This window comes from Crocodylus siamensis, chromosome 12, assembly GCF_052110815.1.
Source record: "Crocodylus siamensis isolate JL-2025a chromosome 12, ASM5211081v1, whole genome shotgun sequence".
NCBI lineage: Eukaryota > Metazoa > Chordata > Crocodylia > Crocodylidae > Crocodylus > Crocodylus siamensis.
The window spans coordinates 37432237-37452011 of NC_143406.1; the positions used below are offsets into that span (position 1 = coordinate 37432237).

Below are 19775 nucleotides of genomic sequence, written 5' to 3' on the forward strand. Positions count from 1 at the left end.
GCTGAGGTGCAGGAGCCCAAGGTCTACAGCAGTAATCCTGGGCTGAGGGGGCTCAGTCACAGAAAAAAAATTGTCAAAGCTAAGAAGACTGAAGTCCGTACAAGGGCTTTTGGGCCTGAGGGACCCAGTGTCAGTTTGGGCAAGGAGGCCCTGTCCAAGTGGTAACTGATTTCTGTGAGGCATGAACATGGCTATGGGGATGATTGGAGGCCACAGTTATAGCTAGAGACCTCCTAAATCATGGCAAGATAAAGGGATTTTCACGGGCTGCTCATGGCATGCAGAGCCCATTTCACTGTCCTTTTGCAGCAAGCCCCTCCCACACCGCAGATTAGTCCAGGCTCCCCGGCAGCCCTGCCCCTTGCCACTGATTGGCTGCGATGGCCAATCACTCATCTTCAGACTACAGCATTACTGCAGCTTTGCATCTGGCTTCTTACAAGATGGCACCAAAACCCTCTCACTTTCCTGACTGATGCCTTCACTGAGCCTATGCCACTAGCTCAGACACATGTGCTCTATGGTTGCAGGGATTGCTGTGCTTTCTTTGTATTCCAGCAAGCTTTTATTTTTGGGGGGTGATTCCTGCAAAATTGTCAGAAATGCCATTTTTCACAGTGATTGCAGAAACTGCCCTGTTTTGCAGTTTCCACAAAAATTGCAAAACCACCATTTGAGTAGATCCCTTATTCTAGTCCCTAGGGCACAGCCGGGATCACCTTAAAGGTGAATTACACCCCATAGAGTTTGAAGAAGAGGAGCCCCAAGGATTGGAGTTTGGAGGCTGAGGTGCTCTGAGGGCTAGACAAAAAAGACACCAAGGAGGAGGCTACCCTGGCCTCTGGAGGCATCTTCCCAAATTAAATATCATAAGATCAAGTTGGGGCAGATGAGAGATAGGAGGTGAGAGAGGCCAGGGAGTGAGGGCAGGCAAGTCTACCCACTAGCTGGCATCAAATGCTGCAGTAGATTCCCCAGGTCTGTCATACCAACATATATGAAAAATAAAAAATGCTCCAATTTAGAATCAAAACATGTCAAAGGTCCACCCGACTCTAAATGGCCCCTCAGGTCAGTGGAATAAAGCAGGCAAGTGTTTGGGCTAACAGTAGACAGAGATGTCACATTTGACCTCATTTAACACCTCAGTCTGAATGACCAGGTGCCCAGGTACAGTTTGGAGGTGTGTGGCCTTCTGTACAAATGTGCCGAGAGGCTTGAATGTGCACCTCTGTAACCAGACCAAGATGCCATAGCTTCTTTACCACTGTGTCCCCATTTAAAATATTGATAGAAAAATCAGTTGCCATAAGAAAATTTGCAGCAAGCAAAGGTATATTTTCACTGGCCTACACATTTTCCTTCCGTGTGAACCATACGTGAGATCAAATATGTGAAAAAGTAGCTTAAATAAAGCAGGGATCCTTTCCACGTTTCTCTGCAATCATTGAAAAGGCTTATCATACTATGGATAACACTTATACCACACTCCTCCATTTGTTGTCTATATCATAGACGGTTTCTACCCAAACATTCCTCATGATAGTAGACTCCATCTCTTCTATTTTACTCTGTACCTTTGGAAGTTCCTCTGAACTCCGCAAGATCTCCATGAAGCAATGGTAGATTAAGTCCCAACATTTTTTCATAGGTGGCTCAAACACAATTTTGGGTTCCTCCACATTGAGTTTGATGATTAGTATTTGACGTACAAAGAACTCCATTTCTTGATAAGGTTCTCTAAAGTCATTCCCATCCTCAAGAAAAAGAAGGAAAGAAAAGGATACTTGCTTATGAAATCAAGATAGCACACAAATCTGCACCACTGGTGTATTTTTCACTTACCCTGATCTGAAGCCCAATCTTTTCAGGTACAGATCCCCAAAAGTACTTTGGCACCTAACTCTTAACTGGAATTAGGCACCTACATCCTTTCAGTACACCCAGGCCTCACTGCTTTCCATCTTCAATGATTTGATGGAAGTACAGCCCTGACCACTATATAGAATCGAACTCCTAAGAAACTATTTTCTTTTTTAAAAGAACAATTCTACTTGTCTGATGTGAACCCCCTAGCACACAAAATGTCTGGATAGCACCTAGCACCAAGGAGACCTCAGTCATATTAATAAATGTCTAAGCAAATAGTTCTAGTCACCTATGAGTCTATATGCTTGATCCCAGGAACCTGAGAACCTGTGACTTCAATGAGACCTAAGATGTTTAAAGAGAAACACATACTTAACACTCTTCTGGATCAGGGCCTATTCAAATAATAAAAGAAAATAAATGCACACTCATTGCAGGCATAATTGGAAGCTTCTGGAACTTGTTATTTATGGTAGTTATTTTGCAATCTCTTACTCATATGAATAGTTCTAGATCACTCAAGAAGCTTGGGTTGCTGTACAGAATTAAGGCATATCTCTTGAAAGCAAAGAGAATCTAGGACATTTAACCCTTAAAGCATTTCATTTTACAGTTGCTTAAATCATTTTTTCTACACCATACTGAAAAGCAACAGCAGCACACTTCATTACACATACCTTGTGTATCATAAAAAATGCAAGGAGATCTTCTAAAGAGTTAACAACCATTTCACGTAGTTGTAATGACATGAGATTTGCTACAGAAGCAAAATATTCTTCAATCTGTTGAGGGGAATCATAGTCGTTCTGAGGTGCCAAATGAAGCCACTTCTCTTTCTGATCAATGAAGAGGGATGCACAGGTTGGTATCCACCTACCATAAAAAACAAAGTACACCCTATTTTAAAACCTTGCGGATTGAACCTGCTGCATGCCATGAAACTAGTGCTAGATCAACACCTAAAGGACCACTGAAACAGACACCTAGCAGAGGCCATCCCAAAAACCTTTAGAAAACAGGACTGTTTGTGCTTGGGATGCCTTCTGGGGATGGTTCTTGGCACTGGTTTCAATGCATACCAAGAGATTAACCACTATAATCTGTGGACTGGGGTGGCATGGGTGCTAAGGTGCGCAGCTGACAGCTCGCTCAGAAGTCGCAAAGTTTGAGGCCACAGCAGAAGCGCTCACAGTGCAGCCCTGTAAAATTCAGTAGTATCAGACTTAACTGTTTTGTGTCAAACTGGTTTATGAAACTTCTGTCCCAGACCTCTTCCTGGTTCAAGTTAAATCACAGTCCCCCCGCATCCCAGCATGCTTTTCAGTCATGGGCTGGGCTGTGCTGTCTGCTCCAGAGAACAGGGCTGGCCCCACCCCTATGCTCCCTAGCTGGAGCAGTGAGGAGGTGACAAGGAGGAGAGGGGAGCAAGCCTAGCTAAGGATCCAGCCCAGTCTGTAGCAAGGGCAACTGCTTACCCCTCCAGGCAAACACTGGCTGGGGTTTGAGGCTAGGGAGGGGGGTTAAACACCCCTTCCCTCACCCAAACTTACCGCTGGCTGCAACTGTGGGCTACAAATCCCAGAGACACCTGGAACCAGGAAGAGGAAGTGATGAAAACCTGCAGAGTCCTGCTGCTGTAATTATGGACTGCAAATCCCAGGGGCATCAGGAAGAGACAATGAACACACAGCCAGAGAGCAGTGCTGTAGCACCCCCCAGCTTCTGGCCTGGGCCACTGGAGGCATGTGGCTGCATTTCCTGAGTCAAAGGTAAATGTCTGTTCACTTCTGTTTCAATGTAATCTGTGCAGCTTAGGCTAAATTGCAAAGACTGAATTGATTCAGCCTCAGGCTTTTTGACAGTCTGTACTTAACCCTGATGGCTAAGAGCCCTCTTCTAATTTCCACTCTAAATTTATTCATGACCAATTTATACCCTTTTGTTCTTGTGCCAACATTGTCCTTTAGCTTAAATAGTTCTTTTCCCTCCCTGGGAGCAATCATATCTTTTAGGTTTTGCTTTGGCAGTTGTGTATGTATGTGGCCACAGTCGTCTGGGTTTAATATTTGTTTCTAAAAGCTTCGATCATTAGTACCCAGGAGATGCAAAGACATTTGCTCTGTATTTTCAACCTGGTCCATATCTTTTATGTGAACCCTTTGAAACAGGCAGGACTCAAGCGAGATTTGTAGTGAATTGGAGAAAGAAACAATCCATTTGAAAAGAGGTGCATTTGTATTCTATTCACAGCCAGTTCTCCCTTCACACTCCTCTGTGAGCAGCATAAAATAGAAGTGCTATTCCTCTATTCAGTCTAAGCTTTACTAATTTCAAAGGCTTCATACAGGGGAGACCAAATGGCTCAGACTAACATTACCAGTTTCAGATAAAAACCCCGCAGCCCAGAAGGGAATCCTGAGTACCCAAGAGTCCCCAGCATGTCTTTGCTTAATTCATTCTAACAGGATTGAAGAAACAAGGTTCTCAGCCTGCTTATGTTTCTAAACTACTCCTGAGTACACAGCTCTAGGCAAGACCAATGTAGCAAGCAAATTCTGACCTGACAACAAATCCCATGTTCCAAAAATTTGGAAAGCTTCATTAATGAAATGGCTTCCTTTCTCTTGGGCTAGCTTCCTAAAAGCCTACAGTAGCACATGTTTCCACATGCAGACATGGTTAAAGAATCTTGCCACATAATCAGTGACACCAGCCTGAAAACTAAATGTTTGTCTGTGCTTCAGTATTTCTTTTCTCTGTAGTAGAGATGCCTCAGGATGTAAGGCCTGATACAAAGCTAAGTGAAGTTGATGTGAGTTTTCCATTGACAATATGCTCTGGATCAGGTACTTAAAAGCTAACAGTATGCTGCTCAAGTCAATGGGAATCAGCTAATCAGAATCCCCTCATGCAGTAGATGGGGATTGTTATCCTACAACTAAAGTCTGTATCATGGATATTATAAGTGAAATCCTGGCCCCACTGAACTTAATAGGGCAATGATTTTGACACTTTTAAAGAATTAAATATGTTCTATATTATACTCTGACTAATAAACATACTAATGGGGATATTATACATTACAGGACAAGTGCTTCTTCTGACAAAAACTCTTGTTGACTGCACAATTTGGCCTACTGCTTTTAGCCTAGTTTGATCACTTAAAACAGCAACGGTTTCTAAATACTAGAGACATCAAACCCAATGCAAATACAATGTGCATGGCTTCATTTAGGATCTGGAGGTCAATTATTTAAGTATGGACACTGCTGCAAATGGGCATGGCCCTTTGGAACATGTAGCTGTGAGTTTTCATCTATAAAAAAAAAAATCAGTAAAATGTGCACCTGACTTCTTGCTTATGCAAGCAGCTAATATACTGAAGCAAATCAGGCAATACTTACTACCAAAAAAATTGCCAGTGCTTTCTTCAAATACTTCATTAAAACAAAAGATACCAGGGGTTTGCTTGATAGAAAGCAGAAGGATGTGGAGCAGTGGTAACATTTACTGCATGTAATCCCTCCAAACTGCACGTGCAAACACTTTTAGGAACAAATGGGAATCCACACTTAATATAGGATTTCTCCTCTTTAGTTACTGACCAAGTTAAGCCTTCATATCTTAAAAACATTCTGTTTAGTTACCAGTCCTAAGCATTGTACTGACTTCTTCTGAAGAATATCACGAGCTTCCATACAATGTCTTTGAATTAACTCTTCAAATTCATCAGGCAACAGAGGCAGCTCACCCAAAAGCATTTCTTCTGTACGAACAAATCTTAGGTTGCTAAATCTACAGCAAATAAAGTAAAAATGTAGATGGTGAGAGGAGTTCAATTTAAAGGAAGGTAAATCAAATGCAACAGGAGAAGCTCTTATAAGCAGTTAATTTGATGCATGTTAATCTCTCCTAAATTGCTCTACATATTTTTTAATACACTTTTGCTATTAAAATAGCATTCAGGACTGCATGAATTTCATTTTGCATTTGCCCTTATTCATGTTACAATAACTTTTTCAGTCCCTTTTTCTAAATTCATTATTCCACCTGGTCAAACACAAACATGCAGAGGCACAGCTGCTTTTCCTCATATCACATAGTAACAAAAATAGAACTAAGTGTGGACCCTGGCTCCTTTCTGAGGACAAAAAGTCAAAATCATGTCAATTTTTCGTACATTGTGATTCAGTGCATCACAAGACACACATCACAGTTTGCAAGGTTCTGTAAACAAGTCCCAAATCAATTTTTTAGATTCCTTACCACAAAGTGCAAATATTTGCACAAAAACCAATGCTTTAATAGTAATAAATATTAAACTTAACGCCACAAGAAAAAATGGAGTTCATCATTTTCAAAAGTAACCTGCCACTTTGCATGCCCAAATGGAGGCACTCTAAAAGACCTAATTCTCAGAAAAAAATGAGCACCCATTTTCTTAAAAAACAGGCCTTTTTCAGATATTAGGTTGGGAAGCCAAAAGCTATTAGTCATCTCATTTGGGAATATTAACTCAGGAATGGAGTATTCTGCCATAAAAATTGGTCTTGGTGGTATTAGCACATCCATTATTCCTCAGTTATATGGGGATATGAAACAGATGTTCCTGCCTAAATCCAGAAGCTGTTGTAAGAAGGGTGCTTGTACATGTGACAGCGGTTTAATCTGCAAGGTTTTATTCTATGCCCCTAAATTGAAATGGTGGGGCATAGACTGAAAACCTGAGGACTAAACTGATTCGATTTTTCCATCATGTTACGGCAAGGGGCCTGATCTTTTTTTGTTGTTTTTTTTTTTGTCAGAGCTAGAGCCTGCCCTCTGGCTGCAGGAGAGGCAGCAGGCGCCGCAGAAAAAAAGGATCAGGCGCCTCACCATTTCTATCTTCAGCAAGCGCCTGCAGGGCAAGCTGCAAGCTGCCAGTGGGCCAAGTGGCCTCTGAACTGTGAGGGGCCCCGGTCCTTCCCGGTGGTGGATGGGTCATTTTAGACCTGGAGGAATGTGGGCAGTGGAGTCCCCCAGGTCTCGGTCCTCAGGCCTGTACTGTTCACCATCTTTATCAGCGACTTGGAAAAGGGGGTGAAAAGTGCCTTGTTCAAATTCGTGGACGACACTATGATGTGGGGAGAGGTGGGCACACTAGAAGGGAGGGACAGATTACAACTAGATCTGGACAAGTTACAGGGGTGGGCAGATGAGAATAGGACGGGATTCAATACAAGTGCAGGGTAGTGCACCTAGGGAGAAAGAACCAGCAGCGTACCTATAGGCTGGGGAACTCCCTACTCGTCAGCACAGAGGCAAAAAAGGGATCTTGGAATCATTATTGATTCCAAGATGAACATGGGCCGCCAATGTGAGGACACAGTCAGGAAGGCCAACTGCACCTTATCATGCATCCACAGAAGCATCACGAGCAGGTCCAAGAAGGTGATACTCCCCCTCTATGCGACATTGGTCAGGCCACAGTTGAGGTACTGCATCCAGTTGTGGGCGCTGCACTTCAGGAGGGATGTGGATAACATGGAGAGGATCCAGAGGAGGCCACTCGCATGATCAGGGGGCAGCAGGGCAGGCCCTACGAGGAGAGGCTACGGGACCTGAACCTGTTCAGCCTCCACAAGAGAAGACTGAGAGGGGATCTAGTGGCCATCTATAAACTTACTAGGGGGGACCAGCGGGGAACGGGAGAGGCCTGGTTCCCCTGAGCACTACCCTGAATAACTAGGAAAAACAACCACAAGTTGATCAAGGGTAGGTTCAGGCTACACATCAGGAGGCACTACAGTCAGGCCAGCTAGGATCTGGAACCAACTTTCAAGGGAAGTGGTGCTCTCTCCTACCTAGGGGGGTCTTCAAAAAGAAGCTAGACAATTACCTTGCTGGGGTCATTTGATCCCAGCATTCTTTCCTCCCCATGGCAGGGGGTCAGACTCGATGATCTGCTCAGGTCCCTTCCGACCCTATCAACATGAAACAACTATAAAACTATGAATATGGTTCTTGCTTTTAATGTGATGCCATGCATCCCCCTCACAGAGAAATGTGAGAACTAAAAAAGCACTGAAGTAAAACACAAAATGAAAAATTACTCTATCAAATATATAGTAAACAAGATATCTTACTCAGTAAACCAGAGATGTTGCAAAGTATGCATCATGGGATTCACTATGAACAAATGGCTTTCATTCCAGTCTTTCATTTCTTGGTAAGTGTTATGCCATGGGACTGGTGCACGGATTACTCTCTGAGGAAAAGAGCGTGGGAAACTTCTAATGAAGAGTCTCTTTCTCTCAGTTGGATCCATCAAGATGTAATCAACTATAACATATCATACAAATTATTGAGACCAAAAGCATGACTAAAAATCCTATGCACATATAAACACTGGTTCACTTTTGTGCCATTTGAAATGCACATCATTATGCAGTATCAGTTAGTTAATTTCATTCAAAAGACATGTAATGGTAAAGTAATGCAATACAAGAGAGAATGAGAATATTATTAGCTATGCTCCCAAAAAAAAAAAAAAAAGAGAGAGAGAGGAAGGATATTTTTGTGGCTAAGGCACAAGAACCATCTCAGGAGAAATGGGATTTTTTTCTAGTTTGACCCACAAGCCACCTGCATGACCACTTAATCACACTGTGCTTCAGCATGCCACCTCTCTAGTGGGGTAGCAATACCTCCATGCATCTCAGGAGAATTGAGAGGATGTTCACAAATGTTTGAAAGATGCAGAAATATGACTCTGATGGTTACCATTTTAAGATACCTGAAAAGAATAATATGTCAATTCAAGGTCTAATCTGTGAAATGCCCATATCTTCTGTGAAATTCAGTGGGAGGATGTGGTTCTGTACACTACCAAATCTGAATGACACCCCAGTACAGGGGTTGGAAACCTATGGGCTACAGGCCAAATCCAGCCTGCAAAGAAACTGAATCCAGCCTGCAATCCAGTTGAAGTTTTAGAAGTGGCACAGTAAAACCCTGTTGCAGCCTAGCCGTGGGATCTGGTCTAAATTCCTCAATCTACATTTTAGGCGCAGACAGAAGTGCAGCTCCCAGGTCTAAGTCAAGGCGATTCATAGAAATCAATCCTCCCAATCCAACAGATTTTAGTTGTTGGATTAGGGGGATGGAGGATCGGCAATTTGGAGCCAAGAGGCTGAGGTAAGGGGCTTCAATCCACTGCCCGCCCCCTCCACACTCCAGTGAGGCTGAGAAAAGGGACCTCCTTCCCCTGCCTTTTCCCCCTCCCATCCAGAGACATTAGCTCAGGTCAAACTGTGCTGCAGCCAGAGCAGACAGAAATTAATGAAGTCACTCCAGTTAGGAGCAGCTTTATTTGAACCTTCATACAATGAGGGTTAATTTGTCATGTGATCAGAGAAGGGCTCTGCAGCCATACTCTTCTGTTTGGACTATTTTAAGGGGCCGATCATACGACAAATGTTATTTCAGTCTGTGTCTTTTATTAACAACCTGGCTGCAGACTCCTAAAGAGGGCTCAAGCTTCCCTCCCACTCCATACAGAGGGCTCCTTTCTCCCCCCCACATTGCAGCCTCTGCTCACTAAATTAACTACTCTGAAAGCTGGGGCAAGAGACAATGTAAAGAAGATGTGACAGTGGGAGGGAGGCAGTGCAGAGTGTGAAATCAGCTCCTCTGCACAGAGCACTTGGGTACAGCAGGGGATGGACAGCCTGCAGTGCCAGCTGGGTCACAAGGAATGGCCCAAGGCAAGTAAAAGGTCTCCAGCCCTTTACCTGTAAATCTACTTTGCACAAGTATAAGTGAGCACAACGGATGAAAAGCAGGCATTCTCTTACACAAATACAACATATGAAAGGGAATGTGGACACTAAAATCATGTAGCATGAAGTTAGGGGGGACCTAGATTGGTACTGAAGGTTATGGAAATTAAAATGAAAATGATTCATCATTTGTATGCTGTCCTATAACAGAAGAACAAGAGGCCACACTTTCAGGTCAATATTTTAACATGTTTTTAAGCATTTTGAAATATTTCATTCCATGGAAAGCCCATGAGTCATCCTGCAGTCAAGAACCTTATTACTTACTGCCAGGACGGAAGAATTTTATGACCTATCATGCAAACATATGCAACATAAAAGAAGGGGAAATTTTTCAGAGCATAAAGAAATCGTTGCAAGGCTGTGGAAAGAAACCTACCCTCAATGTGCTTTACTGCACAACTGGTGCTTAGTCCTGTCTGAAGTATCAGGTATTGATCACCTCCAAGATACCAATTTGAGAAATCACCTGCTGACTGGTAGATGATGTACAGGCAACCCCCATATTTACAATGCAATTGTTCCTGAACACCACGTCTTAAGTCGAAACATCATAACTCAGAACCAATTTTCCCATAGGATCAGTGTTACAAATGCGGGATTGGTTCCTTTACAACGGTCAATACTGGGTGCAACTGGTAAATGGTGGAAAGGGAGGGGGAAGGGAAGGGGTGTGTGGGGGCAAATCAACACGCCCTGTGGTGAGGGAGGGGCTCGGGTGGGGACCAGGGCTGGGGCAAGTGCTGCCCAGCCAGGGCCGGGCAGTCACGGAGAGGGAGGGACAGTGGCTCCCGCCACTGTGCACTGTTCATCTGGCAGCTCGACCAGCAGTTCCTGCCACTGCTCCCACCGCTGGTCCAGGAGGGCACGGGGTGGGGTGGGTGGGGCTGGGGCAGATGGGGCTGGGGCTGCACTGGGCTGCGCTCCAGGGGGCGGTGGGGGCTACAGTGTATTTTTGCATGGCTGCAGTCCCCCATAGTCCCTGCTCCACTGCCCTCCTGGACCAGTGGCAGGCGCAGTGGTGGGAACTGCCGGTCAAGCTGCCAGATGAGCAGCACACAGCAGTGGGAGCCACTGCCCCCACCCCTCCTTGCGCCTGCCCAGCCCCAGCTGGGCAGTGCTTGCCCCAGCCCCAGTGTTGGTCTCAGCCCCAGCCCCTCCCTCACTGCGGGGGGGGCATTGATCTGCCCACCTAAGTCCCTTCCCTTCCACCACTTACCAGCTGCACGCAGTATTGACCGTTGTAAAGATGGAACCTACATTAGAATGTCAAAATGGGGTGTCAATTTATAAACATCATAAGTGATGTTCATCACAGCTCGAAAAGTCATAAGTTGACGACTGCCTGTAGTTTGTATTCTGTACTCAGGGCCTGATTATTATCTCATAACATATTTATACCAGGTTAACTCCATTACCTTTAGCAAAGTAACCCTCATACTTGTATATGAGATCAGAATCAGTCCTCCTTTCTCTGGGATCCATGCAGCTTTTATACCACATCCCTGTAATTTCATTTACCGAGTAGGTTTAATGATAGTTTCAACCACTGGGGGTAAAAATTCACAAACATCAAGGACAGTGTCATGGATGAATGGTGATTATTGCATGCGTTACTGTCATTTGCAGTAGTTGTATGGCTATGCCATGAACACCCCACTGAAATGAGAGTCTTGTCGTATTATACACTGCACAATTACATAGCAAATTGTACCCTTCAGGGTATTACCTACACAAAAGGGATGAAAAAGAAAAAGCACTAGCCCTAAAAATACTGATGGCATTAAAACTGAAGTAGGGCATGTTGGGTGCTGACAGACATGGAAAAAACCCCAAACAATGCTTTGCCAGAAGAGGAATTACATCAGTTTGACCTGGCTCCCCAACATCCACATAGCTGTAAGCACCCAATGATGTGAGCACATGAGGTCATACTTGAAAGAAACCTCATAGTTTACTGAAAAGTAAAAAGTGACTGAAAACACAGTGTTCACTAGTTCCTTCATCTTGGAGTCAAATTACCTGTTTCTCATGTCAGTTTGGTACTTCAGTAGAATTAATTCTGGTTTATAATTGAATAGAGAATCAGAATCCAAAGCCTTTAGTTTAGAACTTAATCTTCCCCAGTCCTCTGATAGGAAGAAATTTTGCTATACTCTATAACCCAAATCCTTCCCTTCTCTCAACTCCTCATGCTGCAGCTCCTAATGTCCAAAGCCTGACATGAATTAAGCTTATGTAGTCCTCCTCATTTTTCCCTTGTGAAATGGCTTTTATGCCCTGAAAGGCTATTTTCTATTACTGGATGTTCCACTCTGGGAAACTTTCATTATGCTAATATATCACAAGGCCAAGTCATCCCTGATGCATCCTACACTAAACAACCCCAACATCAAGGTTGCTCACACTGTTGGCCTTTGAGTTACTGGAGGTTTATGTGGCTCTCTCTTAAAGGAGCAGAGAAAGAGATTGTCTGGATTAATCTATATTCTATTTACACATAACAATCCAGGCCCAGTTACTATCATTTATTTTCCATACAGTCTTTAGCAGCTTTTGGGTCCAAAAAAGCATAAGTTAGCACCACACTAGCACTTCTGGGCCTGAGCTCAATTTGTGACGAAGATGTTCATTTGAGAGGCTTGCTTCGCAGAACTTTTTAAGCTTTACATTCAGTCACCTGGGGTAGAGAGAGCAGAAGCTTACTTTTGAGAGGGGGCTACTTTACAAAATCATTTTGCCCACACTCAGGTGTCTTGCGCTGGATACTGGTGCATTTCAATACTGTAGAGCAGTGGGCACCAACCTTTTTGGCAGGTGTGCTAGAAATTAGCCCTGCTTCCTTCCCAAGTGCCACCCTGATACCTTTCCCCTCCGCAGTCTGCTGTTTTGCTTTCTGCTCCTAGCACTGTGCTCCCTACCCAGTCTATTGCTCTGCTTTCTGCTTCCTTTCCTGTGCTCCCTGCCTGCTTTTCTTTCTGCCCTATATGCCACTGTGCTGCCTGTCCCATCCCCTATCTGCTGTGTGCCACACACACAAGCTGCATGCACCACTAACAATACCCATGCTGCAGTTGGCCACTTCCACTATAGTCAGTTATCTGAATAAGATACGATGCCAACCTGCATGGTCTGTTGCAAAAGTGAGAGCCCTAATGAGCAAAGAGGAGAGAATTATTTTAACGACTGAAAAAAAATGGAAATTGTCAGCAAAGTGAACAAAGTTTATTTATAATATACACTGTATTATACATACAAATGTTCTTTAGATATGTGTTTCATTAGCCAAATAATTTGATTTGACAGGTTTTGGTCTCAGTTAGTTTGTATAAATGATTCTCTACTACATTTATTCATCAGTATTAGCTCTTCTCATTTTTCTTTTCTATTTGTTAAACATGCCCCAACCTATAATCATTATTACCAAGATTATTACCTATTTCACTTCCATGTTTCTTTCTCATTAATTCTATGATGGTTGAAGTGAAATTAACTTACGACATTTTAACAACCCTGATTTAACACTGATGGCTTTAATGGAGTTAAGTAATGAATTTTACTCCAAGAGGTACTATAGGGCTACCATACAAAGTCAGGGCTGGAGGAAACCTTAAGAGGTCATCCATCTCCCAGTGCTGAAGCAGAATAAGCATATTTAGCCCATCCCTGTTAAATATTTGTCAGCCCAGTTCTAAGATCCCCCTCTACATGTGCAGGTAAAGGTACAAGGGGATTTAATGTACAATCCACGCAAACCTCATGAGGCTTGCATGGATGGCTATGTTCTCCTTGCTGCCGCCACTGCAAACCCTGCATCTGATGGGGCTCAGGGTGGGGACAGTGTTCTCTATGCAGCCCCCACTGTGAGCCCCGCAGTCCACATCACCGCCCCTGCTGTGAGCTCTGCAACCAGGAAGGCTTGCAGGAGGGACAGCGTTCTTCCCCTGCAAGCCTCACAGCTGACAACACTGCCACCATTGCGTTGTCAGCTGCAGTGCTGGCAGCACCCCTGTGGCTAGGAGCCCATCATGAGGCTCACAGTGGTGGCAGTGTTCTCCTCGCTGCCACCACTGTGAGCCCTGCAACGACATGGGCCGCAGGGCTCATATCGGGAGCAGCAAAAACGCTGCCACTGCGGAGAGCCATATGAGGTTTGTGTAGATTGTGCATTTGACCTCATGGTGCCTTTGCAAACACATTGACTGGGCTCCCAGTTGATGGGGGTCAGTTGATGGGGCTCACAGACACAAGGGACTATCTGGTCACATGTTCCGTTAATGGCACAATTAGAACAAGCTACAAAATTATTCCACATTTTTTGTGGAATAACTCTGTAGCTTCTTGCTTGTTTTATCATGCCATTTATTGGTTAAACATATAACTCGGTCAAAACCTAAGGCGTGATTAACCAGGTAATTTTGTCTTAAGTATAATGTGTAGGAGGGGCCTTAGAACTATCTAAGGAGGGATAGCCTGTTTGAGCACTTAATTATCCTTACACGCTTTGAATGTTTTTTCAGAATATCAAACATACATTTCTCTTGCTGCTAGCTAAGTTGATTACTTCTTGTGCAACCCACAGTGTGTACACTTGATCACTGTCTGCTTCAAACAACCTTTTATATATTTGAAGATATTATGCAGAATTGTGTTTTACAAATGTTACTTAAGCCTGTACAGGAAAGTGTGGCTATTCATCTATGGCAGTGATTCTCATCGGGGGGAGGGAAACCCTGGGGTGCTGTGACAAGGGTGATACAGGGAAAGAGGAGATAAGCAAAAAGGTTTGGGGAGATGCGTGCAGTCTATGCTGTTCCAGCCATTCCTCCTCCCCACAGCTCACTGCAGTGCAGGCTCTTCCCTGCCAGCTGCTCCTCCTCTTTCCTAGCCCCTCTTCAAGCAGAGAAGCACTATAATAAATAAATTAGTTTTTGAACTAGGACGCAGCTCAATTTACAAGTTATGGAAGGGTCCCTCAAATGTAACGAGGGGTACCTCAGTCTAAAAAAGGTTTAAAACCACCCACCGATGACTAATGAACTTAGAGTGAAGTTGAACTCTGCACTAATATAACCATTACAGGGCTTAATAGAGGTACTTGTTGAAACTGGAATTACATGTTATATGAGTATGGCTTACAGTTTCATAGAAAACTAGAGCAATTTCACTGACTACAAAGAGGAATTAATTACACATGCAGAACTAAGAACAGAATGAGCTCCTTTATTTTTAGCCTGCAAGAATTATTCCATCAGCTGAACTATTGAGAAGTTTTATGTCTTACCAATGGCTTTCATGAGGCTCAAGTGATAGTCTGTTTGAATCTCTTCTTGTAAACTCTGAAGCAATTTCTCCAGGTTTGGATTGGTAAGGAAGTCATCTGGAATGTGTTTTAAAATCGTGCTCATCACTTCTTTATCCTGGGGTGCTAGCATGTCTTTCTGTACTCCATTATGTATATAATAACAATATCTCTGTAACAAACAAAAAAATATTCTGACTGTATTGGCTATTAATACAGGTGCCTTTTATAAAATGTTTTTAGTTTTGTTTTTTAATATTTTCTCAATGCTATGGATACTTCAAATTTTGATTCCTTTTGAACCAACTTAAAAAATTAACAGTAGTTCCCTCTGCTTTGATGCATTGTACTTAAGTCAGCCCAGGGCAATTTGCTAAAAAACTGATCTCTGAAGCACAGGCCAACTGAATGAGAGGTTAAGAACTTGACTAGGCACGATTAATTGCAATTAACAATCTGCCAGAGAATCCAGAGTGGGGAAAAGGAAAATATTCAAAGAAAGAAGAGGTGGGAAAGAATTAAGATAGCACAGACCTAAAGACAGATGTAAATGTGATTTGTTGTATTTAATTTTTATACCTCCTTTAGTACATAGAAGTTTTCTTTTTTCAACTATACTTTTAAATGGACATCATTGTACATGGTTATATTTCTGATTATGATCATCACCACATTTCTTAACCTTAAAAAAATAAATACCTCGATATCACTGTTTGAAGGCACTTTTTCTTGCTTAAATATCTCCTCCTCATGCAAGTGCATAACAACAAATTGTTCTTCTGGAGTCAATGGATGGTTGTCTGAATAAGGTATCATGCTCTTTTCTGGTATATGTCTACATGCACAAAACAAATCTGAATCAGAACTGTACACTGTTTTGGCATAGCTCTGAAACAACAGAACAACAGTTCAGTAAACTGAGAAGCTGAAATGAATTCTTATAACAATCTGGCCAAATTCAGCCTGGATATGATCCCATGATATGAGGCTAAGGATGAACATGGCCTATTATAAGCTTAGCGAACAAGTAAAGCCACATACGCTTATTAAGTCACATAATACATGCCAAAATAATATACTATTTTGCCTCATTCCAAATAATTTTTCATCAAGCAAACTGGCCATGGCCTGCCATGGAGCCCAAGCTGCTCACAACAGCAGCAGGGAGGCTGCAAACAGCTACACCAAAGTCTGTAGAGCCCCAGCCCAATTCACTGCTGGCAGCAGCTGTACGCACACCTCCAGGCAGATGTCAGGGGAGGGGCCAGGTTTGTGCTGCCCTGGCGCCTTCCCCACCGTGCACCCCAAGGTGTGCATGCAACTGCTGCCACCATGGAGCCCAGCTGGGGCTCTAGACCTCGGTGCAGCTTTTTGTAGCCTCCCAGCTGCACACCGCAAATGACCCAGGCTCTGGGCAGCTGCTGCCTGCCACAGAGCCTGGGCTGCTTGAAACATGGCTTGCAGCCTCCTGTAAGCAGCCTGGGCTTCATGGCTGGCAACAGCTGGCTGGAGCCCAGGACGGCTATGGCGTGCTAAGCAAAATGGCCTTGCATGTCATGGTCTACCATGTGTGCTGCAGTTTGCTGACTCCTGCACCATGGACTCAAGACACCTGAAGGTTTAATGGGAGGAGAGAAAGAATGAATGAGGGTCCTGGGGTTCAGGTAAGAAAACAGCAAATGGGTGGTTAACAGCTTAGGACTAGGAATGTGGGACAAGCCTGCAACTAAAGGTGCAGGCAAAAGTGACAATTTTTGCCTGATCTGGCCACAAAAAGCAGCTTACAGCTGTGACCAAACACAAGTGCAGAGCCACAAACAGCTTCAAAAATGGCCAGTTGGGTGAAAATCTGACCCCCTCATGAGGTATCAGATAAAGATGTTGCAAAATGTAGGGTCTTTTGTAACTTGTGTCTGTCGAGCTCCCAGCCTGTCATTTTTTTCAGAAAGGGAGTAGGGAAAAGGAGCAGAGGAAGTTCAGTCTGGGGGGTTTTCAGCACCCCCTGGAGGGTGGGACAGGTGTAATGGAGCTTCCTCAAGGTGGGGGGGCTCCAATTCACCCACCCTTCAGCACCAGCTGGGAAGCTCCAAGAATGAGCTACCTTCTCTGCCCTCCCCCACTCCTATTCTGAGCAATGGCAAAGAGCCTGGCCATTGCTATAGGAACTTGGCTGCAGTCTCACAGCTGCAGTTAGATTCCCCTGCCCCCTGAACCAACACTGAACTTCTGATTGGTCTGGGGTAACCTTGTAACTCAGAACACTTTGCAAAAATCATCCTGAGTTACAACTGGGAGCTACACTTCTGTCTGCACCCAAGAACAAGTAATCCGGGAGGGTGAGATTAAGACTTGTTGGGTAAGGAAATTGGGAATCAGATGAGAAACCTGGGAATGGACAGACTAAGCCTGTGTAACCAAGGAGAGTGGGGCTGGGAGGAAAGTTCAGTAGTAGGGAAGAGGCAGACCTAGGACAAGAACAGGTTGGAAGGAGCGAAGGAACAGGACAGGGGATCAAGCTAGGGAGTACAGGTAAATGAGTATTTGCCTACTGAAAGATTCCTCCATATAACCTAGAATAAAATCAAACATTCCTGAGTCCTTCTTTGTCAGCAAATATTTATTAAATCCACTGACAGTGTCCCAGCCCTTCTAGTGCTAGTCCACATACAGAATGACAGCACACTACTGCTACCAGTTTACTCCATTAGTACAAACAAGGCAGGTCTTTGTGGTGTACCCAAAAGGTCTAACCTGATGCCCCATGTGGGTGTTACTATGACCCCAAGTGATGGAATTCCCATTTTTTTTCAGCTTGCTTTTTTAAATCTTAGGAAATTATACATGAAAGTTCCATGAAAAAATATTGTTAAGCTTGCCAAGTCAAGTATTCAAAAATTACGAAATGCTAGAATGAAGGCTGCCTGTACAACTTCAATTAGGATCCCCTAATCGTGATTTAATTTCATGATTACACACTATTTTTTACAGGACCCCTGCCTCATTCATTGCACAGGGCAGACAATGCACATTTACTGAGCAGCTATTTCAGTAATTGTTCTCCTCTCTTTTCAGTGTGACATTATGTCTTAAACAATTCAAACCCTCCTCTGAAAAGAAAATTACTAATTTGCTAAAGGGCTGTCTTATGGTGCTCATCACAACTATATCACAATTATTATATCACAAGTTGTTAAACCATTAATTTATTTATTAGTTTATTTTCATAAGTAGCTTCTACAGCCACTATTACCGCCATTTTACAGATAAGGGGCTGAGGCACATAGAGATCAGGGAAAAGGCATCCATGGACTCTAGATAGCCCGAGATATTTCTGGGACCTAATTTTTCAGAGAACTTAGTATTATAGAATAGTTCATGCACTCACAGCATGACTTCCACTGCCTTCATTTGCAATTGTGAGTGCTCAGCATTTTTGCAAATAAGATCTCAAGTCAGTAAAGGAGAAATGTAAAATTAATGACCACCTGTGACCTGGCTAGCATCACACAGGGATTCACGTCTCAGGTGCAGTTTCTGATTGCCTGAACTAGGAGGACATCCTCTCTTCCTGAAACCACCAGCCTCAATAACTACAAACGTTTCATCCTCAGCAACAATGAGCAGGGGTTCTGCAGTCAGTAGTTTCCTTCAGCACACAAACCTGTGTCATGCCAGAGCAAGTCCATCCTGTGCATTAAATGAGGCATGGGCCCCGCAGAAAGCAGAATGTATGGAAAGACCATATCATGTTACCTCCGCACAAAGAGGCATGGAAAACCTTAATGCTGGCATTTCCAAAGTTCTGAGTGGTTGGCTTTGCACTCTGAATAACAGTCCTTTTGCATAGATTTTGTGTGTGTGTGTGCAAGAATTTATAGTCATTAATGAAATCATAAATTGTTAAGAAACATGAAAGGCTCTTGCTAAGACAGGTAGGCTCAGAGCAGTAGTATATCTAATTGTTTCAAATGACTCTAATGAAGATTGCTCCTATACATCATCCTAGTAGGTATTTTAGCTGCTTCACACTATTTGTATTATTATAGACTGAGAAACTAAATGAAAAGACTATCAGAGGTGGATGTCTAATTGAGATTTTGGGGACAGCTTCTTTCCCGTGCCTTTAAGGGTGTGGACACACAAGCACTTGGAGCCCTTTCAAAAGGGGAACTTCCAAAAGGACAGCAGCTGGTGGTTCTAATTGTTATGTATGAATGAACTGAGAAAGATTCACATGAAGCAAAACCACTCCAGCTTTAACCTGAAGGAGGGAGTGTTACAGTCGGAGTTGGTTTTGCTGCTGCATCTGAATTGTGCTCAGCTCATTCACATGTAACAATTAGAATCCACCAGCTACTGCCCTTTTGAAACTTACTCCTTTTGAAAGGGCTCCAAGTGTTCATGTGTTGACACCCAAAAGAGGTACATCATACCTGGCAAAATCCAGGAGACAGGTGGTACCGTTAGCCACCTTTGTGCTAATGAGATTTTGTGCTAACTACAGACCTATATTGCCTTGTCACGGGCACACTGGTACCCTGTTCCTATGATGAGAGAACAGGTGGTGGTTGCCACGGCAACCGCAGTGGGTCAGCTGACCAGAAGGGGGCCGGGCCTGGCCTTTATAAACACCCCAGGCTGAAGCCTGGCTGGCAGTTCCCTTCCGGCAGCCTGAGGAGCCAGAGCCCTGCAGCAGAGTTCAGCAGAGCAGCCCGAGTGGCTGCACCATGGTACGGGGCGAGAGAACCCTGACTGGAAGGTTTGGCAGGAAAGCCTGGTGGGCC

General features: G+C 43.7%; 1 protein-coding gene across 1 annotated transcript in view; it reads right to left on the reverse strand.

The window, feature by feature from the left end:
- The window catches only part of DNAH3 (dynein axonemal heavy chain 3), a 128787-nt gene that overhangs the window by 85320 nt on the left and 23692 nt on the right, over positions 1-19775 (reverse strand). Inside the window, exons 5-10 of the mRNA XM_090024694.1 lie at positions 15691-15826; positions 14974-15163; positions 7995-8190; positions 5539-5664; positions 2547-2742; positions 1578-1757 (exon numbers count right to left, since the gene is read on the reverse strand). Coding sequence (XP_089880820.1) covers positions 1578-1757; positions 2547-2742; positions 5539-5664; positions 7995-8190; positions 14974-15163; positions 15691-15826 — 1024 coding nt within the window. The remainder of the gene's footprint in view (positions 1-1577; positions 1758-2546; positions 2743-5538; positions 5665-7994; positions 8191-14973; positions 15164-15690; positions 15827-19775) is intronic.